The following is an 18,709-nucleotide window of genomic DNA, read 5'->3' as shown; positions in this document are numbered from 1 at the left end:
GGGTTGGCTTGTCGATTGGCAGATCGCTAATTGGGGATTGGTAATAATTTCTCCAAGAAAAATAAAGATAAAATTGGTCACTCAATCACAGGTTTGTGGGACTGTAACACGACACGACCAGGAGGAGGAGGAGGAGGAGAAGAAGGGTCGATTGCTGGGAAGAAAAGAAGAAAAGAGTTCAACCAAGAGTTTGTATTGCAATGTGATTAGATATTTAACAATTAAACAAAAGATTAATTCCCCACACCCTACCCCAATTCCCACTCCCCCCAAAAAGAGGGAGGCCACAGTACTTTACTGTTTGCCTTGTAAAGAAAATGAGTGAAACATGGGCAGCTTTTATTGTGAATGCTGTGGGGGTGGGGGGGGGGGGGGAGAGAGCAAGCAATACAGTACAGTAATTCACCTTTCAGACTGTGCAGTGTGACACTGATACTGTGTGTGAATGAGTGTGAGTGAGTGAGTGTGTGTGAGTGTGTGTGTGTGTTGATTGTGTGTGAGTGAGTGAATGAGTGAGTGTGTGCTGATTATGTGTGAGTGTGTGTGTTGAGTGAGTGTGAGTGAGTGAATATGTGTGTGAGTGAGTGTGTGAGTGAGTGTGTGTTGAGTGTGTGTGAGTGTGTTGAGTGTGTGTGAGTGAGTGTGTGTGTGAGTGAGTGTGTGTGTGTGCGTGTGAGTGAGTGTGTGTTGAGTGTGTGTGAATGAGTGAGTGAGTGAATGAGTGAGTGTGTGTTGATTGTGTGTGTGTGAGTGAGTGAATGAGTGTGTGTGAATGAGTGAGTGTGTGTTGATTGTGTGTGTGTGTGAGTGAGTGAGTGAATGAGTGTGTGTGAATGAGTGAGTGTGTGAGTGAGTGTGTGTGAGTGAGTGAGTGTGTGAGTGAGTGTGTGTTGAGTGTGTGTGAGTGAGTGAGTGTGTGTGTGTGAATGAGTGAGTGTGTGAATGAGTGTGTGTGAATGAGTGAGTGAGTGTGTGAGTGAGTGTGTGTTGATTATGTGTGTGTGTGTGTGTGTGTGAGTGAATGAGTGTGTGTGAATGAATGAGTGTGTGAGTGAGTGTGAGTGTGTATGTGTGTGTGAGTGAGTGTGAGTGAGTGAGTGAGTGCAGACTTGTCCTCATCACCAGGTGGAGGATGCTCTCTGTGTGGCTGCTGTGCCTCTGTGCTGCAGTAGTGGGCGTGTGGACCACAGCTGATTTGCAGACTCTCAGAGCTCCTCCAGTTCCATCAGAGGGAGTGAGTGAGTGAGTGAGTGAGTTGGGGGTTAGTTAGTGCTATCGAAGCAACGACTCACAGTGACTGTCTGTCAGTCTGTGGGACTGAGGTGCACGATCCCACGCAGTGGTTGGGCTTATATAATTGTATATAATAATTATAGATATATATTTAGTGTGTAGTATATATATATATATACACACACACACACCAAACACAGTCACTTTGCTCTGCTCAAGTTGTTGCTCTCTTCACACAATGCCTTCGAGACAACAGGTACAAGGTAAGAAGGAAAGACCACTCTCTTTTTTTCCAGCCCCAATTAAATGGATCAAATCTTTGGAAATATATTTTCTCTCTCTTTCTCTCTCTCTCTCTCTCTCTCTCTCTCTATATATATATAATATTATTCTTTTCTCAATGCAGAGAAGATCAGATCTGTTGCAACCATCACACACACTGTGTCTCACTTCTGCCTAAAATGATTAGTCGCCTCTCAATGGATTGCGATGAGTGTGTTTTTTTTCTACATCAAATGTGGTGAAGTTTTCGATGTGAATTCCTCCACAGGAGGCAAAGTATTCGGATTGCTCAAAGCTCAACAGGAGGAGAGACTGAACTGTATCAATAAGGTAAGAAAAAAAGCACCTTTTCCTCCCAAAACACTGGCAAAGTGTGTGTTTTTTTTTTCTCCCCATCTTTATTCAATGCTTTGTGAATGAATTTTATTTTAAAAGTTCCCTTTTGTAATTCCTTTTGATCTCCCCCCCCACCCCTCACTTCCCTCCCTCCCTCCATCCATAATAATAATAATAATAATAATAATAATCCTTGCATTTGATATAGCGCTTTTCACGTCGGGAGGACGTCCCAAAGCGCTTCACAGAACACACTGTAAAGTGAATTGACTGTATATTTGTGGGCGAACGCGGCAGCCAATTGCGCACAGCAATGTCCCACAAACAGTCGTAGATTGAAAATGACCAATTTATTATTGTTTTTGGTTTTGGAGGGATCTCTCTCTCTCTCTCTCTCTGATGTCTAACTAAACGTTTTGGATGAGGTGTACAGGTGAAAAAAAAAAACGTTGAAGCCACCAATTATTTGATGAAATCTTACCCAAACCTTCTTTTTTTATTATTTTTTTTTGCGCCATCAGATTTTTTTTTTTTTGGGTGTTGACTTTGACATGGAAACAAGAAATTCTGCCCATTGCTTTGCTGTGATGTGAAATCTCTGCCTATTCCCTGGAATATTGCAAACTGCAACATTCAGGATGACAGTACTTTGTTGCTGTGATCATCAAAAGGTTTTATTGCACTGCAAGGCCATTGCTTGTGTTCATATCTCTGATACAAATGGCATTTCTTGTTGTTGTTGTTGTTGTTGTTGTTGTGGCTGTTTATAACACTGTTCAAAAATGGCTTGACAAAATACCTGGTGCACAAAATATCAACCCGTGTGTGAAAAAAAAAAGTAGCTGTCTTAGGAAGCTCAAATATATTTGGAGAAGTAACATCTATTCATATGTAAAAAGTGGCAGTGTCATTGGTTCGGTTGACACGTCACTGAAAACCGCTAACGATAAATAATAATAATAATAATAATAATAATAATCCTTGCATTTGATATCGCCCCTTTCACGTCGGGAGGACGTCCCAAAGCGCTTCACAGAACACACTGTAAAGTGAATTGACTGTATATTTGTGGGCGAACGCGGCAGCCAATTGCGCACAGCAATGTCCCACAAACAGTCGTAGATTGATAATGACCAATTTATTAATGTTTTTGGTTTTGGAGGGATTATTATTAGGCTCTGTGTGGAGTAAGGAAACTTGCCCAAGGTTTCGCCCTCTGCCTGGAATTGAACTCAGGTCTCTCGCTGGCAACCACTGAGCTACAGGACTCCACAAGTCACCTCTCCAGAGTGATTTAAACTGTAATAACATTAACTGCGCGGTGTAGATTTAGATTTTTTTTCTTTCCCTTAGCGTTTAAGAACTTGAAAGGTTTGGGAACGATTCTCAAACCGAGCCCTTCGTTTTGAACGACCTGCTCGTTTTCCTGTAGGTTATTTGAAGGATTACACAGAAAAGCAACTCCACAATTGACGGGAGTTTTAAGAATCGTTCAAAAACCTGCACAAAATACTGTACCTCTGAAATACTGAGAGAGAGAGAGAGAGAGAGAGATACAGACTCCGATTGAATTTCTTCGTGTTTCTTAATTCGCCCACAAAATACAAGTTACTGTATATCCCGTGAAGCGCTTTGATGACGTGATATGGTGCTATATTTTTGGGGGGGTCAGCTGGGTGTCTGACGCACGCGGAAACCCATCACCATGTTTAAGAGTGTCCAAACCAAGCTGAGATTTCTATGCATCCCACCTACACGTGGAAATGAACAGAGGTAGATTGTCGGAGTGGAATGCGCACTCTCTCTCTCTCCCTGGAGAGGAGGCATCCTAATTCCAGAAAGTATTAGCAAGTAAAAGCCAAGGCTTGGGGAGCCCAGCGTGTGCGTTGGGGTAACTGCCGGAGTCTAACCGTCTAAGCTTGCCGTTGATATCGCTGTCTGGCAGTTATTCTGAAGGAAGCCAGACTAGGCTGGGTTAAAGGTGAGCTGACACAGGTATTCTCCTGGTGAAAATGCCCTGCAAAACGTTAGCCGTTCAAGCGCTGTGTATCAGGAGGTTGTCACAATTTGAGACTTAAATCCGAATTGCATAATCCATTGTAACAACTTGGTGTTACAGTAAATGCATGATTTAGCTGCGTGGTATTTGTACTATCTCGTCGTTGCGCCACTCGTACGATAGAAAGTGGAGTGCAGTCAGGGCTGATCAGAATGTGACCCCCGGTAACACTGACTGTGAAATGTTGCTGTGTCAGCAACACAAACTATTCTCCTTTTTCTGTTCTGCTTGACCACAAGTGGCAGCACATGAAAGGGAATTAGATCAATATTTCACGAAAGTAATATTAAAGATGACGGGTAAAGAGCAGTGAAATGGGATTAGCGTCGAGAGCTCCAGCGGGGAAGCAAGTACCGGAAGAAGCAGGAATTGGCCACCTTGTGTGTGTTGTAAATATTCTGTGAGTCTATGAGCAGGTGTCAGCTTGGGTTCAATTCGTAGTGTTCTGCTAACCACTGCTCTACAGGACTCCGTGTTTGTGTTTGCTGTGGACTTTTTATTTAGAAAAAAGCCTTTAACCTTGCCGTGAACAGTTTTCCTTCCCTCTGCTGCTACAAGTCCGCTGGATCCTTGGCACTGACTTTGTGTGTGGGACATTGGCTGTTAGGCAGGTTTGCAGTAGTGCCTGACTGTCAAATAACACCTTTTAATTAACATTCCAGGATGCTACAACAACAGCACTTGCGAACTTGCGAAATCCTGTACAGAAATCACCCAAAACATACATGGGGAGGGGATGGGGGTGGTGGGGGGGAAATTCCCCTTAAACTTTTTTATGCCTATTATTCAGACAGCTTGAAAGCAATAATTATCTTTGCTGTCAGCCGTGTGTACATGCGGTTGCCAATTCTGTCTGGACGTTGCTAATAAAGTCCTGCTGCTTTATCTTGTCTGTTTGTATGAGCCGCGGCCTCTGTAAGAATGAGGTGTTCATTCACTCGTGCTGAGAACCTGAACCGTCCCATGAAAAACCTGTTAATTGGAGGTTCCGTCTGTCATAACGCACAGAAATACCCAATCCCCACTTAAAATAGTGAAAGAAAGAACGCTACCCAATTAGTGCTGGCAAGCTGCCTATGGAGTGAAATGAGTTGAGATAAACCGCTTTGCATTGTAGAACAGATAAATACTTTTAGGTATTGAAGTTGCAGCTTCACATTTCTGCTACACTCATTAAGATTGGCCTCGGGGGAGACCTGACCAGGTTGTGTTACGTGCTGATGCTTGGGGTCTGGGCGTGCAGAAGTCCTGTAGTGTGGCTCGCAAGCAAAAGAAGCCGAGTTTGATTCCCGGGCAGGGCAAAACCTTAGGCAGGTTTCCTTACTCCGCACGCCTCTGTTGACCTAGTAGTAAGTAGGAACCTGGTTGTGTGTTGATTGGCGGATCGCTTTTCCGGGTGCAATAATTCCTTCAAAACAAAAACGGCTGTTTTTGTGGGACGCCGCTGTGCTCAATTGGCTGACAAGTTTTGCCCACAAATTATACGGTCAATTCACTTTACAGTATATTCTGTGACGCACTTTGAGACGTCTCGACGACGCGATAAGACGCTGTATCAAATCCAAGGATTCTTATTAATCCAAACCCGTTCAGCGCGGGGGCACACAAATCGCATTTCAATCAATATTTGGGTTATGAAACAAATCATTTTAAAACTGGATCGGTGATCAGATCAGGGTACGAGATGCACCAAGTATAGACTGGGGATTTTTTTTTGGAGTGGGGAGTTGGGGGGGTGGCGGGCGGTTAAAAGGATGAGGTTCTGAGTTCGAACGCAGCACCAGATTAGGCTGGCGTGGGATCTGAAGTTTCGCTGGCGCGAAACCAATGGCTGAGGTGGGTTGTGCTTACACTGGCACCGGCTTCGAACACAAAGGGTGGGGGGAAACGCACTGCTTTGTGGAGGACGGATCTTGAGTTGAAGCCAGCCTCTGAAAGCTTGGCACCGCAGGACAGAATGTAAATGAGGAGTGACTGTACTGTGAAGCCGTGAACCTCGGAGGGCTTGCTCGCATGTTGAATAAACTCAGCAGATGTCCAGGGACGTCTTAGAGTCAGCCTTGAGCTCTGAATGCAGAACGTTTCCTTAGTTGAGGAACTCCACACTCCGCACGCAATTTTATCAACCGGAGAGCCATTGTATAAGACTCTGGTACTTTGGTGAACAAGGGTCCGGCTTATTGTCACCTCTGCAATATAGACTAAGCTTTGCCCAGCATTAGCCAATTTAGTTGCTGGTTTATCCATCTGGTGATAAGCAGTCAATGCAATGAGTAAAAATGCATTTTGTGAGATTCACTTTATATTATAGTCCGTGAAGCGCTTTGAGACTTCTCAATGACCTGACAAGCCACTGCTTAGCTCACCATCCAGAGCCACGCAAACCAATATTAATGGGAACAAATCAGAATCCCCGTAGCGCAATATTTTTGGTGGGTTTTCAGAGAAAGAGAGATGGACAATTGGACAAAAAGCTCCGCGTTACAGCAGAAACATCGCTGTTGTCAATGGGAGTAAATGGCACGTTTCTCACCGGCTGTTAAACCTCAGCGCGTTGTATCTTGGCAGCTTAGTGTAAACTTGACCTCCCCGTAGAGCCTGTCCTGTCTGTGTGGTAGACACATCAGTTTATGTGGTTGCACTGAAGTGTTTGTCTCTGTACCTCAGGAGTTTTTTTAAAGAAAAACATACAGTGACATGTGTTTAGCTTTCTGTCATCACAGTCCAACACAACTCTGCTGCTAATCAACCTTTTCAGCTATTGCTTTTACTTATATATTATGTTATTAGAGGGACCCGAGTTTGATTCCTGGCAGGGCGAAAGGTTTGGCAAGTTTCCTTACTCTACACACACGCCTCTGTTTACCTAGCAATAATTAGGAACCGGGTTATGAGTCGATTGATGGATCACTTTTCAAGAGGTAATAATCCCTTTTTTAAAAAAAATAGAATAATTTGGTCACCCAATCCACGACTGTTTGTGGGGGGAAACTGCAGTGCGCAATTGGCTGCCTCATTTCGTCCACAAAATATACAGTCAATTCTGTGAAGCGCTTTGAGATGTCTTGAAGAAAAGCAGAGGTATGTGGGGTAAGAAAACTCGCTCAAGGTTTCACCTGGCCTGGGAATCAAACCCAGGTCCTCTCGCTTGTCCTCTCCCAACCACTACACTACAGGACTCTTACTATATTCATATTGGGAGTGCGGGAGAGATGCTGAAACACATTCTCTAGATACTTTGGATTAAGTCCTGGACAAGCTATGGAGACTCTTCTGTCAGATTGCTCAAAATCCTTCTGCTTAACTTGCCTTTTCACAAGTCATTTTCCAATGACAGATTACAGTGACCTAGTTTTCTGTGTGAGCTTGGTCGATGTGTCCGGTGCACCTGGCTTCTCTTCAGCTGTAAATGCAACAAAACTGATAATAATAATCCTTGCATTTGATGTAGCACCATATCACGTCTTCGAGACGCCTCAAAGCACTTCACAGAATAAAGTGAATTGACTGTAAATTTTGGGGGTGCAGCCCAGCAGCCAGTTGCGTACTGCAGTGTCTCACCAACAGTCGTGAATCGAATGACCAATTTATTATTATGATTATTATTATTCTACACGTGAAGCACAAGATTGAAGCACAAGATTATCCGAGTAAGATAACTTGGCCTTTTTTATTTCAAAGAACTACAGACTTCAAGAATTAAATTGAAGGATTTTCCAAACATCTGCACCATTGCTAAGACAACAGTCTTAAGTCTAAGACCTTGAGGACACCCCAACATTTTACATGGCGGCTTTCACGTTTCTCGCAAGCTTAAAGAACAGAGATGGGCATTTCTCCCAGTGTCTTGGCTAATATTCCTCCACTTAAAAGTGATCATTCACTCCATGGATGTGTGGGGGACATTGCCGTGTGCAAATTGGCTGCTTTATCTGTCTACAGAATGCGCAGTCACTTAATAGAAAAACTGGGAAGCTCCCTGAGACGTTTCGATGTTATAGACATAATGTCAAGTGCAAGGATTATTATTCTGATCGTTACGTAACTGGATTCTCTTTTGGCTATTCTCAGGCTATTCCAAATCAAATCTCCGTACCCTAATACTCCGAGCTCTCCTCTCTTTCAGGAGTTTCTGGAGGACGAGAAATATAACGATGTGGATGAGCTCCTAGAGAACCTGGAATCTTTCAAAAGTAAGTTCAAAAGTAATATCCTAAGAGATCGGCCTCAATCCACGACTGTTTGTGGGACGCTGCTGCGTACAATTGGCTGTCGAGTTTCGCCCACAAAATATACAGTCAATTCACTTTACAGTATAGTCTGCGAAGCGCTTTGAGACGTCTCATAGGATTATTATTATTATTAAAGTGTATTTCAATGCAAAGAGGAGTGGGGGGCAAGGTGCAGGGTTTCTGAAATGGAGTTCCAAAGAGCAAGGACATTGTGTTTGAACACTTTCCCAGTGATGATAGCGCATTGGGGTGGTAGAGGTAACGTGGGGCAAAGCCATGGAGGCGTTTGAAAGCGAGAGAGAGAGGGAGGAATTTTCCCAATAGGGAAACATCTGAGCTCCCTCTCTCTCTCTGCGGGCAGTGAGTGAAGGAAGCTGACACACTTCTCCAAGCATTTCCAAGTAACCTCTTCAAGCGGCAGGGCAGATGTCACACTGCCGTTGCAGCCTATTAGTGATGAGCGGATTAAAACAGCTGATTCCTTAAAAGGTTGAGGGGTGGGGGGGGCGGTGGGGGGAAATACGACTGAGAAAGTGCTCGGTCTGGTAGAAAGCTTGAAGCTCATCCCATGCCTTCAGCCTGAGTTCCTGACACGTTAAGGGGAGTGCAGGAAAGGGAGGGAGGGGGAAAGCGAGGGAGGGGGGGTAAGGGAAGGGAGGAAAAGTGGGGGGAGGGGGAAGCAAAGAAGAAAGATATAACGATGGGGGAAAGACGGAGGGATTGTTTGCAAAGGCGTTTCAAGTCTGTTATCATCTGGGAAGAATTTCAAACATCGGGACGATAGCAAAATTGGCAACTCTCCTTTTCGCTTTGTGAAAGGAATGGCTTGTTCCCGTAACACAATCTGCCTTTAAGCCTCACTTGCCGCTGACTGAGGAGGTGGGAAACATTTTGCACGGATACCCCCTCCCATCGCAGAGGCAGGCAGCAGCCCCACATGGTATTGTTATGTGCGGCTTCTCGCTCGGGGTCAGCCGGGCCAATTTTGTCCGACAACAGTAGCATTGTGCTGTACTGGGTCACTCCATGCTTATGCGCAACAAGTTAAACCAGCCCTCGGAGATAATAAAATGGGTCAATTAGCGGGGTCCCGCTCGCTAATCTGCAACTACCTAATCTCTTAACGGTTTCTGGCTTCCCGAACTATTTTCAGAATCACCAGGCCAAAAGACAGAGGCATGGTTGTGCACCGCTTGCCTGAGCAAATGTAAATAGGAACGCAAGGCGACAGGCCTTAGATCACGAGACTTTTAAATAAGCCGCAGCTACTTCGGAATGTTTCCTCACAGTTTTCTGGAGCACCAAAAACCAGCGCAACAGCAAAAGGTCCTGCGATAGAGCAGGCAGTCTGGCCCGAGACATTGCAGCGTGTAATTCAATTGGAACCTCAAGTGGAGCAAATTGGGTCTTGTCGTCAGGCTATTTCTGGTATCCCAGTGAAGCTGTTTGGGGGGGCTTTGAGATGTCTCAATGACGTGTTAAGTGTTCTGAGCGCTGCTCTGGGCGGTGGCGGGCTATATAAGTGCAAGTTGTTGTTGTTGCAGTTGTCGTTGATAAGGCGCTAGATCACTAGGAAGAACTCTAGCAGCAAAGATTATGATTATTATTTATCAGGGTCTAAAGAAACAGCCAACTCTCCTGCCAACTGAGAACGAGTGGTGATCAAACTATAGTTTTTTTTTGGGTCAGCCAGGAATCTGTTACAGGTGGAAACCCATCGCCGTGCTTAAGAGTCTCCAAACCTGATTGAAAGCCACAATACGAAAGCCACACCGACACGTGGAAATTTCTCTGCGTCTGGAATGGAATGCGGACTCTCTTCCCCCGGAGGGACGCGATCTGTTTACCTAATTCCGGAGAGAATTAGGCGCAGGTCGGCGAGAGCCAAGGGTTTGGGGTCTCCGAAGCGGGGGTAATGATGCTGCTTAATTAGTTCAAGCTACAAAATGGTTGAGAGAGTCAGAGAGAGAGCGGGAGAGAGAGCCCGAGCTTTCCCACTGCATGTCCAGGTGGGACCACTTCTCCCTGTTAGGCTTTGGGTTTGCAAAGTTAACAGGAAAGAGTGAAAATAATCCCAGTTATATCATACAAGGAAGTGACATTCACACACACACACACACACACTCGCACGCCTTCTCTCTCAGTTCAAGGGTCTGGCAGTTGACTTTATGGCGTCTTTAAGTGGATATGCAAGACTCGAACGTCTATTCAGCTGAACTGCTGACTTGCACAATCCTCGTCCAACTAGTCAGATCCTCACACTTCTCGGAGCAATTTTATGGCCTTGCTGATGTTTAATACTTGAGCACGAAAACTTCACGTGGCTTAATCTTCGTTTTAATATTTCAGATTTCTGGAGAATTTGGGTCTCGGTCTCTGTCTTAGTTTCTCCCCTTCTTCAGGGAAGAGAATCGTTTGTTAATTATTGCACCATTTAATAAATGCTTTTTCACCTCTTGTCCGTTACATGATGGAGTGCAGCTTTAATTCTCTCTGCGAATAAGACAAACACCGAAAAGAGAAGAAATAAAAAAATGATTTTTTTTTAATATGTTTTACGGTGGTGGTGGGAGGTGGAGAGAGAAGGGGAAGCAGGAAAATGGTACTAAACAATTTGTTTATCTTTCAGAGAGCTTTCAGAAAACCATACCAGGTACAATGGGCTGTGCATCTCTCGGGTGCTAGACTAACACTTTAAGTGTGATGAACCCTTTCTTGAGGGTGAGAGATCGAGGAATAAACCAGTCTGGGATTAATTACTGTCGTGTTGCTCTTCCCGACGCGAAAGCAGCAAAGTCGCACTCTCCCTCCCTCAACACAACACCACCGACAACTTGCATTTCTATAGCTACCCCTCACACAGTGTAGCCCCCCCCCCACATTTGGTGAACATAGTCAGGGCTATCTCGTGCAGATCAAAGGCAGAATGGGCTGCCATATGCTAACTCGCTCACTCGCTCACTCACTCACTCACACACACCACACACACACACACACACGTGCCTCTGGCTGCGCGGACCTCCTTTCAACGGTAGTTGTTAATTGGCGATAATTAAGCGTTTTAAAGCAGGATGTGTTGAGGTGCCGTATTGAGAATCAGTACCTACAAATAGCTGTCGGGTGACTGAGTGGCTTTAACTTGTGAAACTGAGCAACAACATAAGCCTTGCGTGTAGTTGGATACCACTGCAATGCTCCCACAGTCAAATGGACTGCTGGCACTCACTGCCAAGTCTGGCCATGTCCTCCATTGTTCAGCGTTCCGAGACGCTGCCTCGAATGAAGGACGCTAGATAAATGCAACTTGTTGTTCAAGAAGGCGGGGAACGAGAGAGAAAATGGCAGGAGGAATAGCGAGAACAAGTCAACTGCTAAGTTGCAAGTGAACCGCTGTGACGAAAAATGCACAGCCACCGCTTTCTTTTAACGATGTCTCCTGTGAAGCGCTTTGATAGAAAGTGCAGGAATTATTACTGCTGTACAGGCTATAATTTCCCTTGATGTAGAGTAGAGGGGAAGCTGTAAAGTAATTGGAGGCTGTTGCACTGAATACTACTACCGCGTGGGTCTAATTGCGTAGGCGGGGTGTTGTCTATGGTGGAATTATATATGTCTAACTTTAGCTGACTTGTAGCTGATGTTTTCGTGTGTGTTTTTCTTTTAGAGAAGTATGTGGAGTTTGACCTTAATGACCACGGTGATATCGGTGAGTCCTGCTCTCTTGATATCGTCGCGGAGCTCGTGCTTGCAGTCGGAACTTTCCCTCAACTTTTACGGTTTGGCCTTTGATTCTCCCGGAAGCAATCGGTGCAAATAGAACTTGGAATTCTTTTCGAACGCTCGACTTCCCGGTTCAGCAAACGCTGCAAGATTAACCTGCGTGCTTATCAATAAAGGGAATCGCAATCAGTTCACGGTTGGCCTGTCAAGGTTTCGGCTTATCTCCCCCCCCCCCCCACCTCCCAACTTTCTGCAATCTCCTGCGCACGTAGCTCAGCGGTTAGAGCACTCGCCTCGCAGAGCGGGCAAGAAAGTGGGCGGAGGGGTGTCCTGATAGCGGGCTGATAACGATGTCGAGGGCAGTGTTGCCAATCTCGATAAGGGGAAGGGGCTCGTGAGACATTAAGTAACTCGGACTCACAGAAACTTACAGAACACAAGGAGCCATTTAGTGCATGTTGCCTGTGTTGTGTTGTGCTCTCTGAAAGAGCTAACCACTTAGTCCCACGCCCTTGCCCTTTCTTCCCACCCACCAACCTTTTATATTTTTTTTCCTTTTCAAATATTTGTCTAATTCCCTTTCAAAAACTGTCCTGGACAAATGCTTTAAGCAGCGTGTTTGGTCAGGCATTCCATGACCCAATAACCCTCCGCGTTTAAAAACGTTCCCTTTGTATTTTGCTTCATCCAAATTTCACTTGCGGTCTTGTGAGATTCGATGTGTTGACACACACAATTGTGCGGGGAGGGGGGAGAGACAGGGTGGGGGGGGGGGAGAGGAGGAAAGAGACATTTCTTTATCAGATGCTGAGTGTGCTGTGTGGCCCGAAGCCAAATAAGTAAATCAAACCAAATTGCTCACTCCCGACGCAGATCTGATGAGCTTGAAGCAGATGCTGGAGAAGCTGGGCGTTCCCAAAACACACCTGGAGGTGAAGAAGATGATCACTGAAGTAACTGGGGGAAGCAGTGAGACCATCTCATACCGGGACTTTGTCACAATGATGCTGGGCAAGCGCTCGGGGGTGCTCAAACTGTGAGTTCCGTTTCTCTTTCAGTTCTGACCAAAGGACACTCATAAAACTAATAATAAATAATAATGATCTTTGCGCACGATATTGCGCCTGCTCCCGTCTTCGATACGTCTCAAAGCTCTTCACAGAAAATACTGTAAAGTGAATTGACTGTACTAACCTCACGAAGCTACAGGACAGCAAAACTCACCCACCTCCCTACTCCCTTTACAGTCTATCCTGTGAAGCGCTTTGAGACTTCTCGACCAAATGATAAGGCGCTATATCAATAATAAGCAAGGATTATTAACATTATTATAATATCAAATGCAAGCATTACTATTATTATAATCCTTGAATTTGATATAGCACCTTTCACGTGGGGAGGGCATCTTAAAGTGCTAATTGAGATTTTACTGTAACGTGACTGTGTGCTTTGTGGGATGGGCAAATGCAGCAACTAATTTGCACGCAGCGATGTCCCACAAACAGCCACGAAGCAAACAATTAATTTGTATTACAGCCATAACTTGTGTAAAATGGTCACAGACTCAGACAGCGAGAAGGGCCAGCAATGCCGAACATCCTTGAATCTTTTCAAGCCGATCAATGCGAGTCAGATATCAATCAGGCAAAGATATTCAGACACAACACCGGGGTCAACAGTTGTGTCTCGCCGACACCAAGGCACAAAGAAAGTACTAGTTGATTGTAGATGCCAACCTTTGTACCGCTTTCTTTTATGTTTTTATTGAGAAATACGTGCAAGTCGCCTCTCTCAGCTATAGTACTGTATGGAGCAATTACATTCTGCTCCGGTATAGATAGGCAGTCTGCCCACACTGTACAACATCCAATGAGATATCCTGCAGCTCTCACCGCTCTGAACCTTTTCCTTCTGTGGTGTATGCACAAAAATCTTATCGGATATCGTGACCTTCGGGCCTAAACGGTGTGTTTGCTGGGTTATTGTTTATTCTCGAGCCTCCCGCACGTCTCTTGACAACTCAGTGCTCTCCCCCCCCCCGCGGTGCGGTGTTGCTGTGTCAGGCTGGACCTTAAGGTCACTTCACAGTACGTTCTGTGAAGCGCTTTGAGACATCTTGACGACGTGATAAGGCGCTGTATCAAGTGCAAGGATTATTATTAGCATTAAAGCCCCAACTTGGGCTTGAACCCACAAATTTCTGAACCAAAAGCCGGAGTGTCAGCAGCTGACGCACATCTTAAAGCCTCAGACTCACGAATGTCGCATATATGGGAATGGAGGAGCGAAGGGGGAGGAGGGGGGGGGGGGTGTCTTGTTTATTAAGCATCTGAAAGCTGCATGTCTTACTGCAACACTTTGCTTCAAGCCGCTGCCGCTTGCCACGTGTAGGAAACGCTCGGAAGACAAAGGACTTGAGCGAAACAAAAAAAAAGAAAGGGAAATCCCTGCGCCTTCAGCACAATACACTGTGGCTGAAGGCTTCAATACTCAGTTGATCTGACAAAACAATTAGATTAACTGGTTTCATTCTCAGTCGATGAACTCTCAGGAACTGGCGTCTTTAACCCCGGCGGTTTTCTATGAAGGGTCTATCTGGTGGGAGGGGCAGGGGTGGGGTGTGCGATTTGCTTTACTTTCTATTCTAACCCTCCAAGCTTGCGTACGCGGAAAAAAAAAACCGCTGAGTATTTTTTTTGGAAAACAAAACGACTCCAGTAGCTGGAGTGTTAGCAGCTGAGCCGGACTGACACACGTCTTAAAGCCTCAGATTTATGGATGTCACATACATGGGTGGGGGTGGTGCAGGGGGGTAATCCCTCGGTGACAGTTGCAGGCAGGGCTGCGTGTAACGTGTAACCTACTTGCTTCACTGTGAAGTTAATACCCAGCCTATGTGTGTGTGTGTGTGTACCCACTCAGAGTGCTGTTGCGCTGTCTATTATTATTATTCTATATTATTTATATTGCTGTTTGAGGATTCAACTCAAAGTGGCATCCCCTAGATCTAACGATAACGATCCTTGCAGTCGGTACCCTTTAGCGTACAGACTTGGCCAAAAGCAGACAGACATGTTTGAACGGAAACCCTCTCTGCTTGAGCCCCAAGGCAGCTGTGTTTACTTATGTTTCACATACTGTGCATGCATCTCAGGATCAGCGAGAGGCACAGCACAGAAGGTGGCCGTTCAGCCCATCGAGCCTGCGAAAGAGCTCTCCGCTTGGTCCTATTTTTTTTTTCCCCCCCTGCTTTTTCCCCTCATCATTTAATATTTCTCCTTTTCAGGGATTCATCTCGTTCTGTAGTGTTACTGGTCAGAGCACTGGTCTCGCAAGCGAGAGGACCCGGGTTCGATTCCCGGGCGGGGCGAAACTTACTCAAATTTCCTTACTCCTCGCACGCGACTCTGTTTACCGAGCAGTGAGCAGGAACCCAGCTTTTAGTAAATCGGCAGATCAACGAACAACAAGGTTGTTTACAAATCCCTTTGGGGGGGAAAAAAAATTGGTACCTCAATCCACGACTGTTAGAGGGACACTGCTGTGCGCAATTGGCTGCCGCGTTTCGCCCACAAAACATAGTCGATCGGCTTTACACTCTATTCTGCGAAGCGCTTTGAGACGTCTCAACGACGCGATAAGGCGCTGTATCAAACGCAAGGGTTATTATTTATCGTTATTATTCCCTCTAACAAGCGAACGTGGATCCTGCCTCAGCCTCAACCACAGTTCCAGGCAGGGCTCAGCTGATGAGGAAGGCAATGGTTCACACAGTGAGAGTGACAAATGGCAAGTTTCCCTTTCTGTCACACTGCGCACACAAGCAGCCTGGGTTTTAGCCTGGAGCCTGAGCTGCAAATATTTGGTCCCATCAATCAGCCGGTGTGTGAGGCTGGTGGACCAGCTTTTAAAACTGTGACTTGGTCTCCAGACGATGCCTGTAATTGGGGAACAAAAGGAAGTAAGGAAGCACCCCTGAGAGCAGCCTGCCTGCTGACCACGGCTGAACAGAGAACCCACTATACATTGCTCTGCAAAGCACTGATGTCACACGCTCTCTCTTTCTCTCTCCGTCCTCCGAACCTACACAAACTGCATGTAAATAGGGGAGAAATTCCAGGAGGATAGTGGGAAAATAGATGCCTTATTGTGGAGCGGGGCAGCTTGCTATCTATGAGTGTGTAGGTTCATTCATTGTGCATTGATCCAGCAGTGAATGCTAGCGCGCTCTATGCACAATGCAAGATTGTGGTTAGCATTTCAGCTCCTCAATAAATGGGGAGCTCTGGCTGGCTCAGGAGTGGCAAGTTTCATGGCAACCGAACCTCCCAGCTGGCTCAAGTTTACTCCGTTTAACGTCTCATTTCGTTCACACTGTTGGAATTGGAGCGGTCAATTGAATGGGAGCTTAGACCGAGCTCCTTACCTGGGGTTTGAGGCGAATGTGACCTGATATCCTGGCCAATCTCGTTCAAATTCACCCCCAAAAACACGTAGCCGAATTTGGTCATTCATCGCGCTGCTGTTTGTGGGATATTTCCCGTACAAATTGGCTATCAAATTCGCCTACTTAACAAGCGCTGTACACTTCAAAGCAACCCATTGCACTGACTACTCTGGAACTGGTGAGACCTTTGCTGACTTGGTAGCGCTCTTGCCTCTAAGGTGCACAGCTGTGGGTTCAAGCCCAGCTCGAATACTTTGAGCTCCCAGTCCAGCTTAACACTCCAGTGCAGCGCTGGGGGTGAGGAGCACCGAATTGTCAGAGGTGTTGTTGTTTGGATCACATGTTAAACCAGTCTTACGGCTGCCTGGTCAGTGGATGCTAAAGATCCCACGACACGACTCGGAAAGAGAAGCGAGTTTCTCCCGGTGGGCTGGTCAACAAACTCCAGACGAAAATCGGTCACTCGCTTTGTGGCTGTTTGTGGGACGTTGCTGTGCACAAATTGGCTGCCTGCAAATTACACAGTCACTACACTGTAGTGTAAAATCCTGTGAAGCCACTTTGAAGAATTCTCAATGTTTGTAGGCACTCTATCAAATGAATACGAGGATATAATATTGTTAAAAACCGGGACCACAAGACCAGAGATGATTTATTGTTTCTTGCCTTTTATTTTTTTTCAGAATTATGATGTTTGAGGGCAAGAACGGAGGGAATGACGAGAAACCTGCAGGACCTCCTGCCAAGAGAGATATCTCCAGCCTTCCCTGAGCCTGGCCTGGGAGCTGCCGGGTGCTTTACAGCATGTAGTTTAACTCTCCTCTCTCGGTTTTGTAAATACTGTGGTCTGATACTCATCTGTTTATCTTGTTCTTACCAGGAGCAACTTACCTCAAACTGCCCCCCAAACCATTGCATCCCAAAACTGACCCCCTGAACCAGCACAAAAGAAAACCTGTTCAATTTGTTGAACGGCTAATGCTCCGATGTGACAGGAACACTCCTCCCTGTCGATCAGCCTTCCGTCCACAGGGAAGTACAAGCAGAACATTTGGTTTCCATTCCGACTTGGAAACCTATTCTGCTGTAGCTGTCCTGAAGTGATTGTGCTTACGGTCACCTCCCCCCCCCCCCCGTCCTCTCCCCCTGGCTCAGGCTCCATCACTGTCAAGCGCTCTGGGACGCTACTCTGCGTGAAGGGCGCTATATAAATGCAAGTTGTTGTTAAAGCGAAAAAATAACCCGAAACTGAAAGGATCATTTTTTTTTGAAGGGCGTCCAATTGGGAAATTGGCCTTGAAGCTCCTGTTTCAATCAGCACTCCCACAAATGTCTGTATATATCTACCAACGCATTGCCTCGCTGCTGCCAGTGAGCTCAATGTGGGAGCTCTTAACTCCATTAAATAGAATTGGGGATGTCATGGAATCATAGAGAAACGACGGCAACAGAAGATGGCAATTCAGCACGTTGAGCCCATGCTGGTGCTTGTGCAAAACTACCCCCTGCGTTGGACTTCCCTCACTACTAATCGTGCTCCCTCCTCACTGTACTTAGTTTTTTTTTGGAGGGTGATAATAATAGTAATAATCCCTCCCCCCAAAAAAATTTGTTGCTCACTCCATCACCGTTCATGGGACACTTCTGCGCGCAATCGGTTGCTGCGTTTCGCCCACGAAAAATGCACAGTTAATCTACTTTACAGTATGATCCTGTGAAGCTCTTTGAGATGTCTCAACGACGTGATAAAATGTTATATCAAAAGAAAGGATTATTATTATTATTATTATTAATTCATTCACTCTCTGACCTTGTTGTAAAAAATTGTTTCTATCTCTACCTTTCCTGGATTCTTTGCTAAACGAAGATATTTTAACTTACGTTATAACCAATTTAAAAAAAATCATACGAGGCATTTCAATGTATATTACGCTGACTTTCACGGAAGATTGCGTCATCTAGTCTGCATCTTCGGTGACACACAATGACTTTTGTACATGTTCAGATACAAAAATTAAAAGGTTTTTAAATGAATGGGTGCTGTCCGTCCTCTGGTAATTTTCAGCGATTGCTTTATTTTGCTAATTGTTTTTGTGACTGTGCGACGCATGTTTGTGGGTCACCGCAGTGCGCAATTGGCTGCCGCATTTCACCCACAAAACATGCGGTCAATCCACTTTACAGTATATTCCGTGAAGCGCTTTGGGATGTGTCGAAGACGCGATAAGGTCCTACAAGAAATGCAAGTATTATTATATGCTGTAAAGTATAGGGACTTTGTGCACAGCGATGTCTGTCCCACACAAAGCCATGAGTGAATGAGCAATTGTATTTGAGGGGTCTGGGGAATTGTTGATCAGGCCACCGGGAAAAACTCCCTTCTCATGCTGGCCAATTCAT

The 18,709-nt window shown here is 45.6% G+C and overlaps 1 protein-coding gene across 1 annotated transcript; it reads left to right on the top strand.

Moving 5' to 3' along the window:
- Positions 1–1,233: 1,233 nt before the first annotated feature.
- aif1l (allograft inflammatory factor 1-like) lies at positions 1,234–18,343 on the top strand. The gene is made up of 6 exons (XM_007900253.2): positions 1,234–1,496; positions 1,784–1,845; positions 8,037–8,103; positions 11,807–11,848; positions 12,736–12,898; positions 16,993–18,343. Exons 1-6 carry the CDS (start codon positions 1,472–1,474, stop codon positions 17,078–17,080), a joined length of 447 nt encoding a protein of 148 aa, XP_007898444.1. The 5' UTR covers positions 1,234–1,471; the 3' UTR covers positions 17,081–18,343.
- The last annotated feature ends 366 nt before the right edge of the window (positions 18,344–18,709 follow it).

Source organism: Callorhinchus milii, unplaced genomic scaffold, assembly GCF_018977255.1.
Source record: "Callorhinchus milii isolate IMCB2004 unplaced genomic scaffold, IMCB_Cmil_1.0 Scaffold8, whole genome shotgun sequence".
In the NCBI taxonomy this organism is placed as follows: Eukaryota; Metazoa; Chordata; class Chondrichthyes; order Chimaeriformes; family Callorhinchidae; genus Callorhinchus; species Callorhinchus milii.
The sequence above is the reverse complement of the archived record's forward strand: the minus strand, read 5'-3'. Positions and strand labels throughout refer to the sequence as shown.

What these genes read in the sequence shown, in the direction of transcription:
- aif1l (XM_007900253.2), top strand. Translation starts at nt 1,472, where the DNA reads ATGCCTTCGAGACAACAGGTACAAG. An exon ending in GACTGAACTGTATCAATAAG is followed by an intron (nt 1,846 to 8,036) that starts GTAAGAAAAAAA and finishes CCTCTCTTTCAG; the next exon opens with GAGTTTCTGGAGGACGAGAA. An exon ending in CGCTCGGGGGTGCTCAAACT is followed by an intron (nt 12,899 to 16,992) that starts GTGAGTTCCGTT and finishes ATTTTTTTTCAG; the next exon opens with AATTATGATGTTTGAGGGCA.